Source organism: Trichosurus vulpecula, chromosome 4 (genome assembly GCF_011100635.1).
Source record: "Trichosurus vulpecula isolate mTriVul1 chromosome 4, mTriVul1.pri, whole genome shotgun sequence".
NCBI lineage: Eukaryota > Metazoa > Chordata > Mammalia > Diprotodontia > Phalangeridae > Trichosurus > Trichosurus vulpecula.
In genome coordinates, this window is record NC_050576.1 from 16076840 (window position 1) to 16104665 (window position 27826).

At 43.6% G+C, this 27826-nt stretch overlaps 1 protein-coding gene across 2 annotated transcripts in view; it reads right to left on the bottom strand.

Annotated features, from left to right (window-relative positions):
- ALG6 (ALG6 alpha-1,3-glucosyltransferase) overlaps positions 1-27826 on the bottom strand; it is a 60385-nt gene that overhangs the window by 12928 nt on the left and 19631 nt on the right. For both annotated transcript variants that reach the window (XM_036756899.1, XM_036756900.1), the window contains exons 3-8: positions 23865-23949; positions 18684-18773; positions 17031-17119; positions 5538-5620; positions 4725-4789; positions 1927-2112 (exon numbers count right to left, since the gene is read on the bottom strand). In XM_036756899.1, coding sequence (XP_036612794.1) covers positions 1927-2112; positions 4725-4789; positions 5538-5620; positions 17031-17119; positions 18684-18773; positions 23865-23949 — 598 coding nt within the window. The remainder of the gene's footprint in view (positions 1-1926; positions 2113-4724; positions 4790-5537; positions 5621-17030; positions 17120-18683; positions 18774-23864; positions 23950-27826) is intronic.

A 27826-nucleotide genomic window follows, 5' to 3' on the forward strand; every position in this document is an offset into this window, starting at 1 on the left:
GTATAAAGCCTGGGCCTTTGCCTTAATTGGTACAGGGACCTCCCAGAGGAGGAAATTCCCTCAGCCAACACAGGTAGCATCTCCCTGCAACTGACTGTCACCCTGAGCCCAGGGCCCCACAGCCAGAAGGGTCAAAGGAGGGAATCGAACTCGGATCTTCCTGGCTTCCAGACCACCTCTCAATCCACTAAACCACGCTTACTGCCTCTCACCCTCAAACAACACATCAGTAAAATAAGGCATCAAAATTCAGGGTGTTCTCTTCTTAGAGTGGCTTGGAAACCTATGGGGAAGAACAAGGCCCAGGCAAACTATCGAACTAAAATCATATGGAAGAAAAACAGTAAGACAAAGAGAGCCAAACGACAGTGAGCGCAATGCTCCGTAACTGGCCAAAGAAGACACCTGGCAAGGTCAAGAACAGACACTCGGGCTCGGATGTCCAGACGCCGAGGCAGGGGAGGCATGTCCTAACATTTCAAACTCACTTTTGTTTGAGTGCAGAGGCAAACACAGCATTTCATAAATGGAATTCACGACAGCAATATGGCAGAGAAAGGGCACACCTCGTTTAAAGGGAACATCTCACAGAAAGGTGGGGGTGGGGGTAGACCTACATGGTGGGGGCACCCAGAGCTGGTGAAAGGAAGCAGAAGGAAGCTTGCCACAGGACTATGCCATAAACAACCCAGGCGGACGGAGGACAGGACTGATGCTTTCCCAGTACGGCTCACAAAACTGACAAGCTAGATTGGAGACAGGGACTCAGCTCTTTCCACATCTGCCATTAATCTTGGAAACTGCAGAAAAAGTGGCAAATCTTTGCTTTTTTACAATATTCTCTTTCAACAGGGAGAGGAAGTAATATGGAAAACTATCCCTCTGACCTTCATTCTAAAAAGGAAGGACTGGGCAGATAAAAATAAAGCCACCAGAATTAAGAGATAATGTGACCCTGTCACCTGGGATGTCATACCAGTCCAGGGTAAGAACACTGGGCATCGTCAGATGAGGAGATGATTCTACTCACGTCTCCTCTCCTGTCTGCAGACTGCTGAGCTTCCCTGATGTCATGAAATGACACTGGCTTCAATCACTATAAACCTGGGCCTACTTTCATGACGGAAGCAGTCAAGGAGAGACTGGGCATCCGCCTGTCAGGGATGCTGTCAAAGGGAATGACTACTGCAGAGTAGAGGCTAGACCAGGGGACCTGAGTTATATTCCAATTCAAGGACTTTATGATTCTATTTTAAACAAGATCATAAACTTTATATTATCTCATGAGTACTCCCAACACTGGGTAACCTAGTGTCCCAGTATTGTGTATGTGCAATAGGTGTTTGGTCAGTCAATAAGCACCAATGAATCGCCCACTACGTGCCAAGCCCTGGGCTAAGTACTGGGGATACAAAGGAAGGCAAAAAGCAGTCCCTGCCCTCGAGGAGCACATAGTCCAAGAGGGAGAGAGCATGCAAACAATGACGTGTAAACAAGTGATAGGCAGGATAAATTGGAGATAATTAACAGAGAGAAGGCACTAGAATTAAGTGGGATTGGAAAATATTTCTTGCAAAGGTGGGATTTTAGCTGGGACTTGAAGACAGCTGGAGAAGGCTGGAGGAGGAGATGAGGAAGGAGAGTGTCCAGGAACAAGGCATAGCCACACATGGGGCTGGGGGGAGTGGTGGCGGGTATAAAAGACTGCCAAGGTGGGAAGGGGGGATCTGAGCACTTTTATTGGATCCTGGAGGACATGGGGAGCCACTGGAATTTACTGAGTAGGGGATGACAGGGTTGACACAATTAGATTTCACCTTGCTTTACTATGATCACAGGAAGCTAAGGATGGTTAGCCCGGAGGGCAGTGAACCAAATGTATTCCTGAAGCTATTTTCTGGACTCCAGCCCTTAAAACATACTCACCCCTTTCCTTTCAGACCCTTCTTCAAACATTTGCCTAGCAAATAGCAAAAGAATGGCAAAGAATGGTAAAGTTCCATTTGTTTATAATTTATGGCCAGGCAAAACGCCAACGACCCCAGGATGTCCCGGTCACAAGACAGGCCAAGAACACCCCACAGAGTCAAGCCGAGACTCACACAGTTATATATATTTCTATGTCAAGGAAAAGATCTACATGAGGCCAAAAAGCATGTCTAGGACTGCACAATTTCTCATATATAATAAAATACTCTAAAAAAATTAAAACATTTTTAAAAGATAATTCTTCTTAAACAGAGATTAATCATTAAAGCAATAGTGGTCATCACTTCAAAATAAAATCTTAAGTAGTATGATCTGTAAAACCTAGTCCTACGGCACATGATTTGTTCAGGATTAAAAGATCTACAATTGGGAAGCTCAAATTTTTCCTCAGATAATGTCAACGAGGCAGCTGAATCAATGAACGTTAAGTACATTAAAATCTTGAAAACAAAAATAGTATCCCAAATAGGCACACTTTAAGTACAAAGGAACAATGATTTCTCCTACAAGGCCATCCAGCAGGACGAAGTGACAGCAATAAAACTGCTGTATTAAAACCCTGCCAATTGTCACAACCAAAGTGCATCGTATTTTCACGGCACTTTTCAGCCACAAACTTGTTTTCTCTGTCAAATGAGGGCAGCAGGACAAGGTGGACTCCAAGGTTCAAGTCTGGAGCTCCTCCTGATGCCCTGGCCATCGGGATAGCTGTGCTGTGCCTTGCTGCCCGGACCAGAGACCAGGCCCTGAAGGTGAAACATTCATCACTCGAGCTCCACCCCTGGGGGTCCACTGTCCTAAAAGGAGGCTGACGCTCTTGGCCCCTATTTCAAAAAGCCCCCAATGTGCTTCCTGTCCATCCTAGTCTCTGTCCATCTCCTTACCAACCTCACCAACCACTCTGGCCAAGCCGTCTACCCCCTCTAGCTCTGGCACCAAATGTATTCTGCCAGAGGCGGGAACACATTCTGCCACTTTCCCTAACCGTAGAATGGGGGTTCTACAAGGGTAGTAGGGGACAGAGCTGGAGTGAAGAGGAATGGAAATCTGGAAAGAGAGGAGGAGTAGGCTGTTGTCTGCGCTCCCACCTCTGGACAAGCAGGGTGGGGGGAGACACACACACTCCATGTGCACCATCAGGGCACATAGAATAAGCAGACTCGGGGGATGGAGAAGCTGGGGGAAGGGGGCAGCCAACAGTCCTACAGGTACCAAGCCTGCCTTCATTCCATCACCTGCTGAGTTCCCCCCAGTCTGGATCCTGCCCCTCCTCTCACCAGCTCCCACAGCCCATGCCCCCCTCTCTCCACCCCCAGCTCCTGAGCTGGCTCACTGTCTCCCTTACACAACCTGCTTCTACCCTTTTCTCATTCTACTCCATCCCTGTAGTCACCACAGGTCTCACCTTCCTTAAACACTGACTTGGTCATGTTCTCTGCTCCTACAGACCCCTCTATGGCTCCCTATGCCTCCTTTGCCTGGCAGCACTGAAGGCCTTCCACAAGCCAAAGCCTTCCATGTTCATACCTCACCACAGTCCCCTCCACCTACTCGGCTCCTGGCTCAACTACTTTTTCTATGTGTTCCTGATGCCGGGAACACCCCAAACCTCTTCCCTTTCTGATCTCCTTCCTCAAACCATCAGACCTTCAATGCCTAGTCATCATTACAAGCCCTGCTCCAACCCCGGCTCTTCACAAACCACTGCCTGCCTCCCAGCCTTGGGATCTCTCCCTTCCTCTATGGGGCTGAGCAATGACTTCTCTGGGGGCAGGTGAGATCCCATACTTGATGCTAAGCTCCAAAGTCAGTGAATGCTTCCCTCACAATGTTGCCCACTGCCCCCCAGTTCAGTGTTCTTAATAAATGTTGCTTCAGGTGCCTGATAAACATTCACACCAACCGAATGGGCTAAGAGCACTTGACAACAGCCAGTGACTGCACGAAGCCTGCCAAGCTGGGAGGCAGACACATGGAGAAAGTGATAACCCAACAACAGAACTGAGTGTCTTTTGCATGTCCTTTGATAGATACGCATATTAATTTCATTACAACTAAAACAAATTGGCTTCAAAAGGAAAAGCTGTTAATTAAGCAATCAAGTTGCTGTGCATTATGGTTTTTTTCTTTGGGACAGATGGGGACAGTAACTCTAGATACATCAGAATCAGTGCATGTGCCTTAGAAATGGACTTTCTGGTGTTTTGTGAGTGTCTCTGGTTATCAGCACAAGGACAAACAGCCTCGAGGCTCTAAAGGGATTTTAGTCCTATTGTCTGTGGGCTTTCCTTTAGCACCTCAAAGGATGAAAGGAGCCAGCACAGACATCTGTCTCCTTCTGCAGCTCACCAAGTCCTACAAAGGACACAGGCACACCCTGTTGGCAGTGCTTGATAAGCCCAAACGAGAGGATTCTCTGGCTGTTAGCACCTGACCACATACTGACATGTGTGGACACCGCACCATTCTTCAGCTTCCTAGAGGGAACCTGCCACTATTTTCTTTCCAGGCCAGACAGGTCTGAAAATACAGCCTGAAGCCCGGAACAGCAAGACTTCTGGAGAATACACCATTCTTGATGAATATGACAAATTTCTTTAAGCAAAGTATACCATCAAACACTATCCAAACACCAATTCATACATCATCAAAACAACACAACATGGTACGCTAGTTAAGTCTAAAGTCCAGAATATGCAAAACGAAGATTTCTCATCTAAGTCTGTAAAGGATACTGAAAGTGTCCATGGTCAATCAGAAGGAGACCTGGGTACAGCAACGTGCAAAAAGCACTCGCGACCTAGAGAAAAAAACAGTGAATGGGGAGAAATGAACCTTTGGACCAAATGAAGAAGCAGGACAGGCCATCCACAGTGGTACTGAGACTTTGGGGGGCTACGTTTCCCCACAACGGGCCGTCCACTGTGGTCCTTCAGGGGGGCTACCTTTCTGCCCAATGGGCCATCCACTGTGGTCCTGAGCCTTTAGGGGGGCTATTTCCCCTCTGAGCTATCCCAAGTTTCTTTTCTGCCTCAATCTGAATTAAAAGGGCTACCAAGTAATGCACTGTCCTCCAATGGAAAGGTCCAAGCTCTGGAGAAGCAGCCACCAGCATAGGAGCTGAGAAGGATGGGGGAGATTATCGGGGCCAGCTGTCCTCCTAGTGAAGGAAGTCTATTAAAGAGGAAGAGGACACCAGGAATATCCCTCCTTTGCAGCCCCTTTCCAAATCTCTGCATTGGGCCTGTGCCCCACAGGCCAGCCTCAGGCCCGTTGTGCTCTCTAAGCAATAAATGTGACAGGAGCACAGCCTCCAAAATTCAGCTCATCTTGTTATTGTCACCGAAGGGCATAAAATAACTGCTGTCAAATAAGTGAAGGTTTTCTAACTGAAAAATCTTTAATAGGAGATAGCCTGTCCTCCAACAGTTTTATCTAAATCCCAGTGGTGTGAATGACTTCGTTCTTCAGCTTCCTCCTATTTTAAGCTAATAAGAAAAGTAATTCCACAAGAAGATAAACATGAACTAAATGATTTGGATACTTGCCTTCTTTTTGGGTGAAGTTTCTTTTAAATGACAACAGTATAAGACAACTGCAGGGACGTAAATCATCACATCGGCAATAAAAACTGAAAGACAAAAGGTTAACAGTCCATGAGCACCGTTTGGGGTCTAAGGCCCACAGCTTCACTCCCTCCATCCTTCCAATCTAAACCCCTCAGGAAGGGCACCAGCAGGTTCCTGGCCACTGCTGATGGGCACCTCTCTCCTCTCCCGCTGCTTTTCACCTCACTGTCCTGAGTGAGCACAGAGACGGATGCACGGACATCCTCTGAAATCCTCCTTAAAAAGCAGCACAGAGACAACAGAGGAAAAAAATAACCTCTTCTAGCTTAACTGGCTGCTTCTGGCATGACAGATGAATGCCAACAAGGCATACCATATGAAACGGGACACATGACCATATGAAAACATAAAATGCCTAACAGTATCCTACTTTAAGAACAAATAAATACATCAGACTTAGACAGAGCCCTAGGCAGAGAGGCTGCCTCCACCCGGAGCTCCAGACCTGAGGAAGCAGCTACCCAACTGGGCCACACAAATCAGCTGCAGCTCCCCTCTTCACGGCACCAGGAGCCACCCCTTTTCCTGCCTACAAGGTACAACACCCATTGTCACATCACAAACTCCCTGGGGAACATGGCAGGCACATGATAACCATTAGCTGAATTTACAAAAGCATCAGAACCTCCATCAGAACCATGGAGACCAAAGCTCCAGGCCTTCTTCAGCTATCTGACAGAAAGGCTGGATAGCTACAGACTCTGTGGAGGGTGTTAACTGGGGCCCACTTCCTGGACCCACCTGATCCACCCAATGCTACAATATTAGAAAGTGACAAAAATTATGGTGTCCAAGCTTCTGCTGGTGACGATGTTATCAAAAAACAACTTGGGGGTTGGGGGGGGGGTTCCTTAAGCTTTTTGGATAGCTCATGCAAAGAGAAAATCAGCAGGGCAGAGTGAAGAGATCCCTAAACTTGGGGTGAGGAAGGGCTGCATCTGAATCCTCCCTTAGACCTTCAATAGCTGTGTGACCCTGGGGCCTCATGAGGCTTCTTTACTGGTCAAATGCGGTATGAATAATCCCCTGCCAGGGCTGTTGCGAAGGTCACAGAAGGGAACGCTTGCACAGTTCTAGGTACACACTATGGCACAGCACAGATGTCGGCTGCTTTCAGAGAGCAAGTCCTCATCATTTTTTTCAGGTCAGAAAATGAGCCAACACACAATTATGCCGGTATTCGTAGCAAACATCCTTCAGTAACGAAGAGGAAATGGGCCTTTATTAGCTACACAGCTACAATATGGAGTCGATTTTAAGTGCCTGCAGAAAAGACCCCTCAAAAAAACAGTCTGAATTGTGCATTTTTAGAGGAATGCAATTTTATTGCTATAAAGAACATGGAGAACAGAAAAAGCCAAGATGGCAGCATAGAGCAAACACTGGGCTGAGCTCTCCCAATATTCCCCGCCCAACAACTTCAAGGTAACACCTCAAATCAAATTAGGAAGCCCCAGAGCCAACAGGAAGGAGACATTTTTCTAGCCAAGATTTCCCGTTGGCAGGAGAGGTCTGTGTCCTTGGGGTAGGGGCCAATCTGGCACATATGCAGCAGCCACACTGGTGGTGGGCCTTGGAGGCAACAGCAGCAGCAGCAGCTTCAGAAACTCTCAGCCCAGAGACTTCCAGGGTGTCAGAGAATTGGTCAGAAAGAGATGACGGAAGGCCCTATGTGGACAATGGGAGCAGGACTGGGTGCTGTCTGGTAGCTTCATACACAGTTCCAGGTCATAGGTTGAGAGCAGAGAGGAACACTACCACTTGTGGCTGCAGGGGAGCAGGGCCCTTCCTCGGCAAAGACCAGAGAGCAGTGACCACACTTCCCCCAGGTTACCAAAAACGTACAGACTCCCCAAAACTGGCTATGAAGGAGAAAAAGACTGAAGCTTAGTACAGTGCCTCCCTGTCATACCCGCACCCCAAGGTGAGCAAAGCCCAACTATAACATGAAATTCAAGCTCAAGAAAGAGGCTGAAAAAAAGAGCAAACAAACGAAAAAAGAAGATGAGCATAAAAAGCTACTACCGTGACAGGGAAGATCAAGACACACTCAGAACAAGGCAATACCTTGAAAACAGCTAAATAACAAAGCCTCAAAGAAAAATGCAAACTGGAAATAAAACCAACAAGGATTCCTGGAAGAGTTAAGGAAAGAACCAAAAAGTGATTTTAAAAATCAAATGGGGGGGCGGAGCCAAGATGGCAGCTGGAAAGCAGGGACTAGCGTGACCTCCCTGCCGAGTCCCTCCAAAAACCTATAAAAAATGGCTCTGAACCAATTCTAGAACGGCAGAACCCACAAAACTGCAGAGGGAAGCAGGGCTCCAGCCCAGGACAGCCTGGATGGTCTCTGGGTGAGGTCTATCCCACAAGGAGCTGGGAGCAGAGAGGAGCCGAGCCCAGCGTGAGCTGCGCGGACCAACCAGACCAGAAGCTGGGCGGAAAGTGCCCTAGCGCCCTGAATCAGTGAGCTGCAGCAGTTACCAGACTTCTCAACCCACAAACACTAAAGACAGTGGAGAAGGTTAGTGGGAAAAGCTGCGGGAGTGGAAGGAGTTTGCGGTTCAGCTTCCAGCCCTGGGGGCAGAGGAGGTGGGGCAGCTACAGCTGTTGTTGCTTCTGGCCCCAGGCCCACCTGGTGGGAGGAATTAAGTGGTGGATCAGAGCAGGAGTGCACAGCCTGCTGAAGATCTAAGCCCAGCTCGGGTTGGGGGTTCTTGGGGAAGGAGGAGTGCTGCTGTGGCAGAGCTGGCACATTCCCCCCAAACGTGGAACATAGAACTCTGTAGTCTACAAGCAGCCATACCCCGCTGAAAAACTCAAGGGTCAAGTTAGTTGGTTGGGAATATGGCCAGGCAGCGAAAACACACCCAGATTCAGTCACAGACTTTCGATTCTTTCTTTGGAGACAAAGAAGACCAAAACATACAGCCTAAAGAAGTCAACAAAGTGCAAGAGTCTACACCAAAAGCCTCCAAGAAAAACATGAACTGGTCCCAGGACATGGAAGAGCTCAAAAAGGATTTGGAAAAGCAAGTTAGAGAAGTAGAGGAAAAACTGGGAAGAGAAATGAGAAGGATGCGAGAAAACCATGAAAAACAAGTCAATGACTTGCTAAAGGAGACCCAGAAAAATACGGAAAAATACACTGAAGAAAACAACACCTTAAAAAATAACTAACTCAAATGACTAACTCAAATGGCAAAAGAGCTCCAAAAAGCCAATGAGGAGAAGAATGCCTTGAAAGGCAGAATTAGCCAAATGGAAAAGGAGGTCCAAAAGACCACTGAAGAAAATAGTACTTTAAAAATGAGACTGGAGCAAGTGGAAGCTAGTGACTTTATGAGAAAGCAAGATATTATAAAACAGAACCAAAGGAATGAAAAAAATGGAAGACAATGTGAAATATCTCATTGGAAAAACCACTGACCTGGAAAATAGATCCAGGAGAGATAATTTAAAAATTATTGGACTACCTGAAAGCCATGATCAAAAAAAGAGCCTAGATATCATCTTTCAAGAAATTATCAAGGAGAATTGCCCTGATAGTCTAGAGCCACAGGGCAAAATAGAAATTGAAAGAATCCATCGGTCGCCTCCTGAAATAGATCCCAAAAAGAAATCTCCTAGGAATATTGTCGCCAAATTCCAGAGCTCTCAGATCAAGGAGAAAATACTGCAAGCAGCCAGAAAGAAACAATTTGAGTATTGTGGAAACATAATCTGAATAACCCAGGATGTGGCAGCTTCTACATTAAGAGATCGAAGGGCTTGGAATACGATATTCCGGAGGTCAATGGAGCTAGGATTAAAACCAAGAATCACCTTCTCAGCAAAACTGAGTATCATGCTCCAAGGCAAAATATGGATTTTTAATAAAATAGAGGACTTTCAAGCTTTCTAAGTGAAAAGACCAGAACTGAATAGAAAATTTGACTTTCAAACACAAGAATCAAGAGAAGCATGAAAAGGTAAACAAGAAAAAGAAATTGCAAGGGACTTACTAAAGTTGAACTGTTTTGTTTACATTCCTACATGGAAAGATGATGTGTATGATTCATGAGACCTCAGTATTAGGGTAGCTGAAGGGAATATGCATATATGTATATATGTTTATGTATATATATATATAAGTGAATGTGTATGTATGTATATATTTATGTGTATATATACATATATATATATATATATAGAGAGAGAGAGAGAGAGAGAGAAGAGAGAGAGAGAGAGAGAGAGAGAGCGCGCAGATACAGGGTGAGTTGAAGATGAAGGGAAAATATCTAAAAGAAATAAAATCAAATTAAGGGATAAGAGAGGAACATACTGAAAGAGGGAGATAGGGAGAGACAGAATGGGGTGGATTATCTCGCATAAAGGTGGCAAGAGGAAGCAGTTCTGTGGGAGGAGGGGAGAGGCAGGTGAGGGGGGAATGAGTGAATCTTGCTGTCATCAGATTGGGCCTGAGGAGAGAATACCATACATACCCAATTGGATATCTTACCCCACAGGAAAGAAGAGGGAAGAAGATAAAAAAAGGGGGAGATGATGGAGGGGAGGGCAGATGGGGGTGGAGGTAATCAAAAACAAACACTTTCAAAAGGGGACAGGGTCAAGGGAGAAAATTCAATAAAGGGGGATGGGTTGGGAAGGAGCAAAATATAGATAGTCTTTCACAACATGAGTATTGTGGAAGGGTTATACATAATGATACACATGTGGCCTATGTTGAATTGCTTGACTTCTTGGGGAAGGTGGGTGGGAAGGGAGGAGGGGGGAGAATTTGGAACTCAAAGTTTTTAAAAACAGACATTCAAAAACAAAAAAAAAAAATAAGTTTTTTGCATGCAACTGGAAAATAAGATACACAGGCAATGGGGAGTAGAAATTTAGCTTGCCCTACAAGAGGGGAAGGGAAAAGGGGATGGGAGGGGAGTGGGGTGACAGAAGGGAGGGCTGACTGGGGAACAGGGCAACCAGAATATACGCCATCTTGGAGTGGGGGCGGGGAGGGTAGAAATGGGGAGAAAATTTGTAATTCACACTCTTGTGAAAACCAATGCTGAAAACTAAATATGTTAAATAAATAAATAAATTAAAGTTTAAAAAAAAGTAAAAAAATAAAAATCGAATAAAAGTGGTGGAGAAAAAATTAGGAAAAGAAGTAAAAGCAAGGGAAGGAAATCATGAAACAATAATTAACAGCTTGGTAAAAGAGGCACAAAAAAACCTGAAAAAAATAACACCTTATAAAGCAGACTTACTCAAATGTGGAAAAAGAGGTATAAAACATGGTAGAGAATAATTCTTCTAAAATTAGAACTGAATAAGTGAAAGCTAATGACTGCGTGAGACATCAAGAAACAAAACAAAGTCAAAAGAATGAAAAAAAAATTATGAAACATCTCTTCAGGAAAACAGATCAAGGAGAGATAACTGAAGAATTACTACACAAGCCATAATCAAAGAAAGACTAGGCATCGCCCTGACAACTTAGAACCAGAGGGTAAAATTAGAAACTGAAAGAATCTACTGACCATCTCCTGAAAGAGATCCCAAAGTGAAAACTCCCAAGAGTATCAGAACCAAATTTCAGAGCTCCCACAATAAGGAAAAAATATTTCAAGCAACCATTCAAATACCACGGAGCCATAATCAGAATAACACAAGATTTAACAGCTATCACAAATAAAGGAGGAAGAAAACTTAAGAAAAACCTACCAGGCTAAACTGAGTATAATCCTTGGGGGGGCGAGGGAGACGCAGAGGAGGAGGGAAAGAGACATTTAATGAAATAGAGGACTTTTGAGCATTCCTGATGAAAAGACAAGAGCTGAAGAAAATATCTACTTTCAAATACAAGACTTAAAAGAAGTATAAATAGTAAACCTGAAAGAGAAATCATAAGGGTAAATCTGTTTATATTCCTATATGGGAAATGATATATCATCAGAACTTATCATAATTAAGGCAGTTAGAAGGAGTCTATAATAGACAGAGGGCATAGTTGTGATTCAGTTATGCTGGGATGATCTCGAAAAATTGTTTTTTAAATGGACAAATGAGAAAGAGGGATGCATGGGAGAAGGGGGAATGGAAGGAAAGAATGGGGAAAATTATCTCACATAAAAGAGACGCACAAGGAAGAGCTTTTACAGTGGAGGGGAAAATGAGTGGGCAATGCTTGAACCTCACTCCCATCTTAATTGGTTCAAAGAGCGAAGAATACATATATACATTCAGGGAAGGAGGAGAAGGGGGAAAGAGTTATGGTAAGAAGAAGGGGGTATTAAATGAGGCACTAATCAGAAGCAAAAATGCTTCTGAAGAGGAAAAGGGTCAAAAAAGAGAGAGAGAAAGATAAACAAGATGGAGGGAAACACATGGTTAGTAATCATAACTACAAATGTGCATGGAATGAACTCATCCATAAAACAGAAGTGGATTAGAAACAGAATGGATCAGAAATCAGAATCCAATAATATGCTGTTTAAAAGAATCACACTTGAAACGGAAAGAAACACACAGTTAAAATAAGGCATGCGAGCAGAATCTATTATGCTTTAGTGAGGTAAATAAGGTAGAGGTAGGAATCATGATCTCAGACAAAGAAAAAACAGAAACAGATCTAATCAAAAGAGATAAGCAGGGAAACTACATTTTGCTAAAGGGCACTAAAGGATGAAGTAATGTCATTACTAAATATATATGTATCAAAAGGCAAAGCATCCAAATTCTTAAAAGAACAGTTAAATGAATTACAAAAGAAAATACTAGTAGGGGACCTCAACTTTCCCCTCTCAGACCTGGATAAATCTAACCATAAAATAAATAGGAAAGATTTTAAGAACAGAATTTTAGAAAAATTATATATGATGGACCTCTAGAGAAAACAGAGTGGAAATGAAAAGGAATATATCTTTTTCTTAGCTGTACATGGCATCTTTACAAAAACTGGCCATATAATAAAGCATAAAAACCTCAAAAAATGGAAAAATGCAGAAATATTAAATGCGCTTTTTGGGACCATAATATAATAAAAATTACATTCAATAAAAGGCCTTTGAAGCATATATTTAAAAACTAATTGGAAACTAAATAATATAATCCTAAAGAATTAGTGGGTCAAAGAACAGAAACAATCAATAATTCCATTAAAGATAATGACAACAATGAGACAACACACCTGGGATACAGCTATAGTACCACTTAGGGGAAAATTTATTTCTCTGAATGTTTGCATCAATAAAAGAAAGAGCAGATCACTGCCTTGGGGATGGAATTTAAAAAATAAAAACTAGAAAAAGAACAAATTAAAAATCCTCAATTAAACGCCAATATAGAAATCCTGAAAATCAAAGGAGAGATTAATAAAACTGAAAATAAAAAAAAAACCATTGAATAAATAAAACTAGGAGGTGGTTTAATAGAAAAACCAATAAAGTAGATAAATAATTGGTTAATTTGATTTTTAAAAGGCAAAAAACCCCAAATTACCAATATCAAAAATGAAAAAGTTAAATGTACCACCAATGAAGATGAAATTAAAACAATTAGTAGGAGCTATTTTGTCCAATTACATGACAATAAAATTGGCAATCTAAGTGAAATGGATGAATATTTACAAAAATATAAATTGCCATGTTAACAGAAGAGGAAATAGAATACTTAAATTACCCTATCTTGAAAAAGAAATTGAATAAGCCATAAATGACATCTCTAGGAAAAGATCCCCTGGACCAGATGGATTGACAAGTGAATTCTACCAAACATTTAAAAGCAATTAATTCCAACATGACATAAACTATTTGAAAAAATAATAAAGGAGTCTACCAAATTCCTTCTATAATACAAATATGGTCTTGATACCTAAATCAGGGAGAACAAAAACAGTGAAATAAAACTATAGGCAAATTTCCTTAACGAATATTGAAGCAAAAATTTTAAATAAAATACTAGCAAGGAGATTACAGTAATATATCACAAAGATCATACTCTATGATCTATCAGGTGGGATTTATACTAGGAATGCTGGATTGGTTCAATATTAGAAAAACTATAAGCATAACTGACCACATCAATAACAAAAACAACAAAAATCAAATGATTACATCAATAGATGCAGAAAAAGCTTTTGACAGAAAACGGTACCCACTGCATTTTATATTAAAAACACCAAAAAGCATAGGAATAAATGAAGCTTTTCTTAAAATGATAAACAGTATCTTCTAAAACCAAGAGCAAGCATTATCTATAATAGAGATAAACTAGAAGTCTTCCCTGTGAGATCAGGAATGGAAAAAGGATGTCCATTATCTCCACTATTATTCAATACTAAACTAGAAATGCTAGCCATAGCAATAAGACAAGAAAAATAAACAGAAAGAATAAGAATAGGCAAGGAAAAAACAAAATTATCACTGTTTGCAGATGATATGATGGTATACTTAGAGAACCCTAGAAAATCAACTAAAAAACTAGTGGAAACAATGAACAACATTAGCAAAATTGCAGGATATAAAATAGACCTATAAATCACTAGCATTTCTATATATGACCAACAAAGCCCACCAGCAAGAGATAGAAAGAGAAATTCCACTTAAAATAACTGCAAACAATATAAAATACTTAGAAGTCTACCTGCCAAGACAAACACAGAAACTACATGAACAAATTATAAAACACTTTTCAGACAAATAAAAACAACCTTAACATTGGAGAACTGGAGACAATTCTACCTAAATTACTTATTCAGTGCCATACCAATCAAACTAACAGTTATTTCATAGAACTAGGAAGAATAATAACAAAATTCATCTAGAAAAGCAAAAGGTCAAGAATATCAAGAGAATCAATGAAAAAACTGCTAAGGAAGGTAGCCTAGCAGTACCAGATTTCAACTTACATTACAAAATGGTGATCATCAGAACAATCTGGTCCTGGCTAAGAAATAGAGTGGTGGATCAGTGGAATAAATTAGGTATACAATATACAACAGTTAATGACCGTTACAATCTAGTGTTTGATGAAGCCAAAGATCCAAGATTTGGAGGCAAAAACTCAGTATCTTGACCAAAATCGCTGAGAAAACGGAAAAGCAGTCTGGCAGAAACTAGAGAGAGACCAACATCTCCCACTGAGAGATGGATGATGGAGAGTCATGCAAGGAACAGAGAACTTTGATTAGACTGTTGAGTGCAGAAGGAAGAGTAATAAAGCTGAAAACATAGGTTGGATTCCAGAGAATCATCTGAAACTCTGTCCAAAGGCTATCAAACTGTGCATACTCTTCGGCTCAGCAATATCACTGCTAGGTCTATATGTGAACAAGATAAAAAACAAAAAGGAAAAGGACCTATATGTACAAAAATATTAACAGTAACTCTTTTAGTGGTGGCTAAGAATTGGAAATTGAGAGGATGCCCATCAACTGGGGAATGGCTGAACAAGTTGTGGTATATAATTGTGATGGAATACTATTGTTCCATAACAAACGACAAGCCGGACGTTCTCAAATAACCTTGAGAGACTTATATGAACTGACATGAAGTGAAGTGAGCATCACCAAGAGAACACTGTACACAGGAACAGCAATGTTACAAGGACACTCAACTGTGGAAGAAATAGCTACCCTGATCAAAACAATGATCCAAGACAATTCCAAAGAACCCATGATGAATACTGATGCACTCTGTAGATTGAAGTTTTTCTTCACTAAAATTTCTTGCTTTTTTTTTGCAACATGGCTTAAATGAGAATATGTTTCGTATGATTTCACATGTATGACGAATATCATATTGCCTTCTCAATGGGTGCAAGAGGGTCTGGAGGCAAGGAGAGAATTAGAAACTCAAATTTTTTAAAAATGAATTTTAAAATAAAATATAATTACTTTAAAAATTAATTCATTTTAAGAAATAAAGAAGATAAAAATCATTTGGGATTAGAATAAAGAGCATTATCCAAACAGGCTGGAGAACTCTGTTCACACAACCATCATTCAGTCTGAAACAGTGACTTGTACACAACAGTCTGTTCTCTTGTTCTTGTTTCATTTTCCTTTCTATTCCATCTAATCAGATTTAAGACCAATTCAGGATTGGTTAAGGACAAATATATATGGTATCACCACACAGGTGTATTCAGTGGCACTATCTCCCACTGTATTTAACTTAGAAGAATGAGAATTATGTAAGTCATGCAGGCGTTATAGGGCCCACACTGGGAGGTATGAGCAGTCCTTGGCCTCAGTCAGTGCCCGGTGCCCTGCATACCACTAGCTTCTCGATGCCCGGGTGGGACCCTTGAAGCATCCCCACCTGGAGTCTAGTCACTCTCAGGCCGGCAGAACTACCGGGAGCCATGGCTTGAGCTGGCCTCCCTGCTGAGCCATACTGTGCCCACTGGGCACTCTCTGACCACCAGCGAAGTGTTTTGGGGCCATGGAAGCACTCGTGCCATGTCCCTCTGAGAGCACAGACCGCCCTAATCCTCTGTCCTGACCTTTTGTTTCTTCTATTCGAGTAGAAGTCCTGGCTCCTGCCCCTCTCCTCGTCAAAAGCCTAGCTGGATAGAGTTAAAAATAAAGTTTACATCAATTACTTCCGTCACAATCACATGAGATTCACTTGCTCTCTGACAAAGATACTTGCTTTTAGGAGGGACTCTTAACCTAGGGTCCATAAATTCCTTTTTAAAAATATTTTAATAACAATTTAAAGATAATTGGTTCCCTTTATAGTCCCGTATATTATTTTTATTTAATGCATTGAAAAACATTCCTCTGAAAAGAGCTGGAGGGGCTCCCTAAGGCTTAGCCAGCCTGCAATAGGGGTCCAGGATACAAAAAGGGTCAAGAAACCCTGTTTTAAAGAAAACACCAACCCCCTTTTCAGTTATAAATTTAGCTTAAAGATCCCACACTGTACTTTGTAGGCAAATGAAGGGCTATTCAGAGGTAATTCGGACTACACACAATTTTCCCCATATCTAGTGACTTTGGAATCTAGCCCCTACATAAGATGTGACTCCCCTGTAACTATAAAAAAACCAAACTAACATGTGAGAAAATAATTTACCTTTGTTAATGTTTCCAAAATGAGAAAAATAAAGTGAACTGAGTTACAGTGGCGTCTATGTAGTACAAGGAATATAGTGCTAGGTCTGGAGTGGGAAAAACCTCTGTTCAAATCCAGCCTCAGACACTAGCTATGTGACCCTGTGCAAGTCACTTCACCTGTGTTTGCCTCAGTTTCCTCAGCTATAAACTGGGGATAACAGGAATGCCTAATCCAAAGGATCAAATGAGATAATATTTGTAAGTGCTTGGCACAGTGCCTGGCACACAGTAGGTATGATACACATGCTTCTTCCCTTCTCTCTCCCCCTTAAATTCAAAGTACAACATTCTCCTACCTGTTGAACGCATGAATAACTTGTGCTGCTCACTCTCGTAACCCCGGGATGTGTGCAGCGCGATCCAGTCTGGATTGATAAATGCTGCCCTGCAAAAGAAAACACTGACGTGCTTAAGCCAACGTGCACCATCCTTTTTCTCCTCTATCACTTCCCACAATAAGTGCATTCGAGCTTATGCTGAGAAGCCACTGTTGTTACAAGGCCACATAGTCACTGAAGACCTTTTGCTCTGACTTAAATTCTTCAAATGATAACAACTGTGAAACCAACTGGGCTATTATAAAGTAGGGTGGCCTACAGGCCTGAAAAGCAGGGCCTGACCCGGCTGCCATCAAACCCACTCCCTGAGCACCTACGAGGTGGAGGGCAGAGGAAGGGGGTTCACCAAAGACCATATCTTAGGACTTAACAGCCACCCTAAGAGGCACTGCAGACCAATGGCTGCATTGGGGGTCGAGAGGCCTCAATGCCACAGACCTTTCTTGTCTAGAGTGTGTGAAAGGGAGTAATGGAAGACGAGTCTGGAAAGATGCCCAAGGGCCAGACTCAAGGACTGTAAGTTGCATAAATTACAACCAGGGTGCCTTCTTGGCCAGGAGGCCCGTGGATGGGTGTGACTACTTAGGCAGCTGGGTGCCTGTTGGGCACAAGAGTCCATGTGACAGTGAATGAGGGCCTGGCTTAGACTTGTGGCCCAGTGAAGGGAGAAAAGGGAAAAAGACGTAAGACAGGTTGTAAACTCTTAGAATTATTTCCTCACTATGACCCTCTGCACAGCACAGCAAATCAAAATATTATAATAAATTTTTTGAAAGTGGGAAACTGTCAAAACAGAGACTGGCACATGCCCATGCATGGATGTCAGGTGGACACCGTGTATGCTTTTCCCAATAGACTGAACACTACCACATTCTAAAACAAAGCTGTCTTGAAACCCAAAATTTGAAGTCTTTGATGAACTCCCTTTCAAACTGCAAACTAGGGAAGACATTACAATCCCATTTCTCAGTGAAGGGCATGATGCTATTGGAACTCTGGTTTCCATCCAAACTGTTGTCTGCATACATATTTTTCAGTTTCTCTGAACTCCACAAAGCAAACTTTCCTATCCAACAAATGGCGCACACTGCTTTTATCATCAGCAGTCCAAAAAACACTGAGTTAAAATGGACATTTTTGCTTTGTGGGAAAAGCCAGATTATTAGCTTACATTTATTCAGGGCACTTTAGGGTTAGGACACTCTAGGAATAAGAAGAAAATGACCACCCAAATCTGCTCCCCCTGACCTTCAATCCTCTAATGGGAAGCATAACTATAGTAATGCTTCCCTCCCAAAACTGTAAGTGAGGTATCCCAATGTTCTTCCTCTCTGCAACAAAATGATGCTGCAAAAGGCTTCTCAGCATTGTCGTAAGAAGAATACGGCAGCGAGGGGGCTCCATGGTGCAGAGGGGAGCCCAGAGTCAGACGTTTACCACCTGGGTGACCCTGGGCAAGTCACTTAACTGCTGTCTGCCTCAGTTTCCTCATCTATAAAATGGGGAGAACAGCAGCTGCACCCCTGGATTGTCGAGAAGACATTGGAAAAGGGCTCTGCAAACCTTCAAGTCTGCACAAGGGCTAGCTGATGTTCGGGATGAGTGACTTACACGTAGGCACATAAGAGACTGTGGTAGGCTGTGAGAGGTGGATAGTCTAGGCCCCAGTACTGCAAATCGTTATCACTGCTATTGAAGTACCTGAAAAATAAGAAAACGCATTTATTAACCAATGTTCGTAAAAAGAAATCGACAAAGAGCTCAATCTCATCTGATTTCATTTGAAATAAAGCAAATTGCTAAATTATGCTACACAACACGAAACGAGTTTGTCACTAATCATTTCAGTCTGCCTGGATCTGTTTCTTCCCCAAAGCTGCATAAAATTCATCTTAAACACATGCTAGCAAGAGGCCTTTGTGATGGAGTCAAATGGGGGTGGGGACCTGGGGGAGGCGGGCAGTCAGAGAAAACTCCCAGAGTTGGGCTATGGAGGGTCTCAGTGGTAGAACAGCCTGGAGGCCTGTGTCCCAGGATCAAATAGGATGTGACGGGGAGCGAGGTATGAGAAGACTGGAGAGGTAGGAGGGGGCAGGTTATGAAGGGCTTCGAATGCCGAACTGAGGATCTGTCATTTGATTCCTGAGGCAACAGGGAGCCACAGGAGTTTACCGAGGAGGGGGTGACACGATCAGACCTGAGCTTTAGGAAAAGCACTTTAGGGGCTAAACAGTGGATGGACTGGAAGGAGGAGATGTCGGAGGCAGGCAGACCCTCCAGTAGCAGCTGCCACAGTCCAGGTGTGAGGTGAAGGGGGTCTGCACAGGGTGGGGGCTGTGTCAGAGGAGAGAGGCTGTGTGGGTGAAATCGCTAGGCTTTTAATCAACAGTTTGGATGGGGGGGGGCCGAGACCATGAGGAGTCCGGGATGACTCCTATGGTGGGAGCCTGAGGGCCTGGGAGGAGGTGCTGCCCCCCCCCCACCTCAGTAAAACCTACTGGGTAATGTAACGGTAGAGTATTTCAACTGGAGTCAGAAGAGCCAGGTTCAAATCTGGCCTTTGATGCTAATTGGCTGGGAGGCCCTGGGCCCTCTAGGCCTCAGTTTCCATGTCTCTCTCAGGGTTACCATGAGGATCACATGAGATGTTTAAAAAGCACTTGGCAAACCCCGACCTGCTATGTAAGTGCTATCATTATCATCCCTATTAACTTCATCTACCATTCTGCATTATATTGCTAGATTAACCTGGCTAGATTACTAACTTCCCCAAAGGAAAAGACCTATTTATTCTGAACTTTACATCCCACCAGAGTCCAGCAAGATACACACAACGCAGACTTCAGAAACACTGGTGGATAATGAAGAGATCCCTTATTGTGAGGAGCTCTGCAGATGAGGAAACAGGTCCAGAGAGAGCTAAGCATATGCTGGGGGCAGGATTTGAACCCAGATTCTCTGAATCCAGAACCTGCACTCTATCCGTTGGACCATCCTGCCTACACAAGAAAGCTCTATATCCACTTTGGTTGTCAGGGTAAAAACACGAGTGAGATCAGATCGCTTCGGTACATTGAAAGTATGTTTTATGACAAAGAAAAAAAAAATTCAAGCATCTAAAGCTTAGTGGACTAGAAAGAGTTTTCTCTTTTGTTCCCTATCAAATGTATAATTGCCATGGAATAAATATCATGGCTCTTACCTATTTCAAATGAAGTATCTGCAAAACTAGATGTTTACAAATGTTAGATACAAACTCAATCCTATATTTTAGACAAGTCCACAGTACCAATGCTCCCAATACCCAAAATAAAGGGAAAAGGAATTTAAAGACAATTTTGAGCATTCAACTAAAGCCATCTCCACTAGATAAAAGAAGGACTTTATTTCAGGAAAATAAGTTACAAAAATAAGACTTTAAATATGACCCTGAAACAAACTGACTAGTCTTTCCTAATTGCCAGCAGGCATGTTCTTGACTTTTCCAGGCCATCCAATAAAATGCAGAAAATGCTTGACATTTATTACAATAAATGATATTTCTTGAATTCCTCACGAGCTGCCTGAAGTATCTTATGAACAACTGATAATAAATCACATTTCTTTAAGCTGAATCTCTGTTCCTGAGCTCACCATTCAAACTGTTCATGCTATTTACTCCTTTAAATGGACTTTAATATCCTGCAAATCCCCAGTAAGATTTCCTCTTACTCTCCTACAACCTCTTTAGCTGCTAATTATCAAGTGATAAAAATGGCCACAGCTCAGCAAACCTCCTTTGGGTCACACCCTTGAAGGAGCATGGGATGGTGGGATGAGGAATGGATGGATAAAAAGTTAAGTTCTTCCTATGGACCAAGCACTGGGATGAGCTTTAGGAAGAGAAGGCGAGACTGTCCCTGGCCTCAGGAAGCTCACTCTCTGCCCCAGGAGGGGTTCAGCTGCCAGGTGGATGGAAAGACCTACAGAGCGGTAAAGTCAATGCTGATACATCTTCCGCAATGTCATTCCCATCAATCTGCACTGCTGAACCACTTACTGGTGCCAACGACTCTGGGGGACATGAAATTTCTTTTCCAGGGCTTCAGTAGTAATGGCTACTGGGGAGCAGGGTAGGCAGTATGGGAATTATGGCAACTCTAGAGGCATCAGGGCTATTTCTGTGGTTGTGGGGGGCTGGGCCGGGCACAAGACCAGTGGCCTAAGAGGAGGCACTTGGGCTTCCCTGCTCACACCTGATATCATTCCCCTTTCTTCCTTGACTGTAGGGGCTGTCAACAGGGCTTGTGGTCTGGGAGTGCCATGCTATCTGGAGTCACTGGGTGCTGTGAGTTGACTGTCTCTACCTGGGTCTGAGGGGAGGTGATGAAGTGACGGAGGTTGTCTGCCCTGCCTGGCACATGCCGCCTTCTGTGCCTCCTGAATGCTTTGCTGTTGGCCTGCCCCATCTGCGGTAACTGGTCAACAGTGGGTGCTGGTGGTCGGAGGGAGGCTTGCAGCCCAGGATCAGGGGTAGGAAAGCCAGGCACATAGGAGAGCGGCTGCTCTAAGGGACCATCCTGGGCTCTTGGCTTACCTGCCCATTAGTGGCAATTAGGCTGAGGGCAGAGCCCAGAACCAAGAATAATGGTGGAAGCTACAAAGCGGACAAACCCTTGACAACGAGGCAGTGTAGGAGGGGCTCCTCTGAGAGGCTGTGGGTGTCCTTCACTAGAGCAAAGGCTGTACCATTCAAGCATGAGCGGAACCATTCTAAAATACTGCGGCTCCATTAAGGATCTTGCTGGATGAGCCATGAGACATGAATGGGCCACAATCAGTACTTCTGGTGGTCCCCACTTTGCGGACCGGCTACGAGGATTAAGCACTGGCACAGAGGAAAGACAGCTCTTCCTCATCTCACACTTAGTATTAGTCAGCAACGGTTCTGGGGTTTTAATCAAAACTCACGGTTTTCACCTTTTCCAACAGAAAACACCGGCCCAGACAAAGGCCCACTAACATGGTTTAAGGCTGGTCAGGGAGCTTTCCCTTCGCCCACTGGCAGATGAAAGTAACTGAGAAAACAACGCCCTGAATGATGCAGATTTCACAAAGACCTGGAAAGGCCCTCAGAGTCCAAAAGCCGGCATTTGCCAGGCTTAAAATGACTCTTATCCATTCATCTGCCATGACGACCTCCCACCAACTGACAAGACCAAGTCATCCAGGATGGTGTGTCTAAAGGAAACATTAACTGCATAAACCCATTCTGAAGCACGTGTGAAGGGCTTACTATGTGCCAAGCGCGGTGCTAGAATGAGGGCTAGAATGATCAATTTAAACAGGGTCACACATGGAATTAGAGTCTGTAGGGGAAACAACACAAGAACACACAATCTCTTGGTTAAAATTGGAAGGAGCCTTTTAGGACTAATGCAACTCTCTCATTTTATAGACGAGGAGCCCAAGAGTCTGTGATGTTAAGTAACTTGACCAAGGTCACACAGGCAGAGACAGGGTCAGGATCTGAAGTGTCCACCAAAGGGAGGAGGAAGGGTCACCTGCTCCACACCCTTCCTTTGACACATTAGTTGAGGCCTGGCAAGGGGCAGTGACTGGCTCCTCAGTGACTGGCAGTGACTTCGAAGAGAGGGCCTTCAATGGGCAGTGGGACCATTCCAGTCACGGGGATGGCAGGACAGGGTGAGCTCAGGGAGAGGGATGGGGAGGATAAAAACAGGAAACAGAAAGCAGTCCCATTTGGAAGAGGAGAAGTGGCTGGCTCTTGGAATCATCTACTGGGAACTGGAAAGGCCCTCAAAGGTCATCTACTCTGACCGTTGTTTTACAGAGGAAACCGAGGCCCAGTTAAGTCACACTGGGAAGTAGCAGAGGCAGGATTCAAACTCAGGTCCTGGGACTCCAAGGCACTACGAGGAAACCATAACATCCTATAATTCTGACTCTTCCTATGCCTTCGTGTGCCTAAACTGCCCCCCTGTCCTTGTCCTCAGCATTAGCCCTCACACCATTATCACCTCCCCCTCCCTGGCCAGTCTCCACCACCACCCTACGCACCTGAAACCTGTGCTTTGGCCTGGGATTCCTCCTGCCCTCCATCCCCTCTGGTCCTCCTCAGAGGCTGAACCAGGCAGGGGAAGTCCCACAGCTGTGCTAAATGGGTCTCCTCTCCTCTCCACGTGGCCTTCGCTGCACCAAAGCAGGCCCTTTCCTCCTCCAATTAGGGAGGAGGAATTAGGATTCGCTATCCCCCTCACTCAACACGGCAGCTGTTCCAAACCTTCTCTTCTCTCCTCAAGTCTTCCCCGGCACCCTTCCCCCATCTGCTCAGCTGAGGACCTCGCCTCCAAAGCCCTTGACAGCATCAGCCGCTATTTCCTCCCTGACCCTCTAGGCTCTGATGAGGAGGTGGCCCTCGTCCTTGCCAAGCCCATCCCTCTTCATGTGCCCTTGATCCCATCCCCACCCGGCTTCCTGAGCAGATGGTCCTATCAATCACCCCCATTTGGTTCTAATCATCAGTCTCTTCTTATAGAGAGACTCCTTGTCTGTTGCATTCAAACATGCTTGAGTCTTCCCCGTCTTTGGGATGCACTTCACTCGTGAGAAGCCCCCATGACCAGGAACACAAATGGAATGATAATGCAGAAAGCAGGATCAGGTGAATGGAAGGCAATTTCTTCCGATGGTGCAGAGAGTTTTCATTTATTTGATTATCGTTTCACATTGTTAAAATGCTTACAAGCTTAGAGAACTAGAAACAGTAGGATTCAGGTAAATTATCCATACCACTGCTTGACTGGTAAATTCAAAGTAATTTCTTGCCAGTGTCTCTGGGCTTCATAATCTCCAAACATGGGAGGTTTTCCAGCACCTGGAGAGAAAAGGGGGGAAAAGCAAGGAAACGGCATTTTAGCATCTCAGTAATTAAGTTTTATTTGCACAGCCTTTTCTTTAATCAGGTGTCTCGAGGAGGCTGCTTTTTCTAGCTCCTCTCCCAAACTGATAAAAGCACCCAGGCCTGGGCCCTGTATGAAGAAGACTCACATGTGACTCCTGGCCTCAAATACTCAGTTGGATCCGTGACCATCAATGTGCGTGTTCCCATCAGGACAGCCAGCCACGCCTACAGACCCTGTGGGGCTCCTGCCCATGTCATCCCATAAATCTGTGACCACCATTTCACCCAACATGCATTTGGACACTTCTTTAATTTCTCTTGAAGGAAGAAAGGAAGGAACAAGCATTTACTGAACTCCTACTATGTGCCAGGCACCGTGCTAAGCTTCCATTAAATGATGGTTTGACTCTAGTGAAACTGTGACAGTTGGCTCCACTTCTCTCAATCTCTTCTCAACTCTCCATAGTCCGGCTTCTGACCTCATCCATCATTCCACTGAAGCACTCTATCCAAAGCTACTGACGATCTCCAAATTGCCAAATCCGATGGCTTTTCCCCCTCCCCATTCTCCCTGACCTCTCTCTCCGCAGCCTCCGGCACTGTTGTCCACTCTTGTCTCTCTCCTGGCTCTTCTCCCACTTCTCTGACCAGTCCGTCTCTGTCTCCTCTGCTGTATCTTCACCAAGGTCACTTCTGATAACTGTGGCTGTCCTCACAGGCCTCTTTTCTTTTCCCTCTGCCTAATTTCACTTGGTGATCTCATCACTTCTCATCACTGCTAATGATCCTCAGATCTACAGACCCAGCCCTAATTTCTCTGCTGACCACCAACTGCCTTTTAGACATTTTGAAATGAGTGTCCAGTAGAGATCTTAAACTCGCCATGTCCAAACCTGAAGTCGTTCTCTTTCCCCTAAACATTCCCCCTCCCAAAGTGCCTGCCCAGTCCCCCAGGCTTACAAACTAAGCGTCAGCCTCGGTTTCTCACTATCTCTCGTCCTCCGTATCTGCTGCTAAGTCCTGTCAGTTTCACCTTCATAATATCTTCAACACTCCCTTAACACATTCATAATTCACATAGTCTCAGACATCAGGAAGCAGCTTTATGCTTAGCCCTCTCCTAATCTCCCTGAAGCTAAAATGAGTCAGTTGCTCTACATGGTAACACAAAATAATAGAGACAAAAAATGTCAACCCACAGAGCTGAACGCAACAGTCCCGACACTGGCAGGGATCTGCTGCCACATCACGCCACTGACTCATGGCCACTATGTTCATACGAACTGGTGTCTAACCATGCGGTCACCTAGCCTGTGAGGTGACTTTACAATTATCAACAAGAGACTGCATCTCACTAGAGTTGGCTCATCAGTTGGTCCTATCAAAATCATTATTCATATGATAATTACTGATCCTATTTAATTTCATCGTCCTAAATCTGGCCTGTCAGTCAAGTTCTTTTTTTAAAAACCTGGCTCTATCACCCAACCTGTTAGCCACCCCTCACAATTTGATTTATCTTTTAATTTGATAAATAAGCCTTCTAGAGCTGATACCAATTGTGTAAGAACAAAACAACAAAGGTTATAACAAAAAGGGTTTAAATAAAGCCCAGTGTTGGCTCACACTGGCAGTGAATACTAACGACAAAAAAGGCCTTTTTTGAAGTACATTAGGGAAAGAGGAAGAGAGCATCAATCGGGGGTGAATCAATCAACACGGAGGTATCAAAGGTCACTGCACTAGGCACTGTGCTGAGCCCTAGGGGAAGAGACGAGAATGGAAGATGCCCTGTTTTCAAGAAGCTTATGTTCTATTGGGGAGACAACAAAAAGGCACAGTGAGCCATTTTCCCAGCCCAGGTCAACAGATAGAGTGGTCTCTGAACACTGGAGATGGGTTCTGGCGAGGAGCACAATGAAGAACATTCCGGGGCAAGAAAAGGTCCCAGATCCAGCCCAGGGAACCACAGAGGTGCAGGAATAGGGACCAACTGGCATAGGGTGCCCCCATCCCATTCTGGGTCATAGATCCACAGCAGATGGAGGAGTCACAAGTTGTAGGTAGCAGACCAAGAAGCAAGCTCAGAAACACGAGGCATCCATGTAGCCTGGACCCTAGGAACAGAGGGTGTCATTCCAGTCTGAAGCCTTCCAAGAAATAACCACGGGAGGAAGCCCAGACCAGAGGAGACCCTGTTACTCTATCCCTCTGAAGCAGCAAAGCTTCCCACCTGGCTGACAGTGGTTAAATCCAGCAGCAGTCTGCTGCTGCTTAGACCTAAAGCCAGTCAATAACTTACAGAGCTCAGACCAGAGTGGGGGGAATCAGACTCTGACCTGAATCAGACCACTCTAGGAGAACTGACAGCTTGCAGGTCCCCAGCCTGTGCTGTCCCTCAGAGACTGCAATAACATAACACTTCATATCCTAAGAAAGTGGCAAAAGGACCAGCCCAGACCTTCCCTTCAGAAGCCTACAGAGCCTGGTCCTAAATCCAGTATCAAGTCAGGACATAGGCTGGAAAAATGAGAAAACAAACAAGAATCCTACCAGAAAAAGTTATTACGGTTACAGGGATGATCAAGATACAGACCAAGAACACAATGAATCCAAAACGTCTACAAGCAAAACAGCAACGAAAATCAAAGCTGTGCAAAAATTCAACTAGAATTCCTGGAAAACATAAAGCAAGAGTTTGGGTTTGTTTTTTTTAACAGTTTAAGGTTTTTTTGTGAATGAAATGAAAGCACTAAAGGAAAAAATCTGAAATGATAGTTATGGAAGAAAGAATTAGAAAAGGAATTAACAGCTTAGTTCAAGAAGTCTCAAACCTTGCCAAAGACACAAACTGCACCAAAGAGAAGCCAATGACTCCATGACGCAACAAGAAATAACAGTAATAGCTAACATTTACATTGTCCTATTATGTGCCAAGCGCTTTACACCTGTTATCTCATTTAATTCTCACAACAATCCTGGGAGGGAGCTGCTACTACTATTCCCACTTTTACAGTAAAAGAAACAGAGGTAAAGAGGTTAAATGATTCTCCCAGGGTTATGTAGCAGGTAAGTACCTAAGGCTGGATTTGAACTCAGGTATTCCTGACTCCAGGCCCAATACTGTGTGTGTGTGTGTGTGTGTCCATACACAAATAACACACAAACATGTGGAGATACACAAATGTATATACATATACACATACATCTGTATGCCTACTGTATACTGTGGGTTTAGACATACACTTACAGACATACAGACACACATACATGTGTGTATATAGACATTTGTGTATTGTTTTGCCTTATACATGTCAACACATACACATATACGTGTGTGTGTGTGTGTGTGTGTGTGCGTGTGTGAATTTTGTCTTTTTAACATGGCCAATGCAGAAATTTGTTTTGCCTGACTATCCGTGGTTGTAGCAGGGAGTTTATTTTTCTTTTGTTCTCAATTAAAGGGAGGAGGGAAACAAATTTTTGTTGATTAAAAAAAAAGCTAGACAACAAAAACTACCACGTTCTTTTTTTTAAACAGGTAGATCAAAGAAATACGGCAAATTTAGCATATCTGGATTTCAGTGAGGTATTAAGACAAAATCTCTAATGCCATCCTTCTAAAAAAATATTTCCATTTCATTCTGACCTTAAACACCAAAAACAGCATGTCTACAAACAGAACACAAAAAGAGAATTGTAAATGAAACTGTGAATCTTCATTTCATACCACTTGCTTTAAAAAAAAAATTGTAATAAAGTCTTCACTTTACTTTCATAACTGCCCTGATCCCTGGGACTTTTCTGTTCACTTCTGTGCATATTAAAAATTGTCTTGATGGTCTTTTTT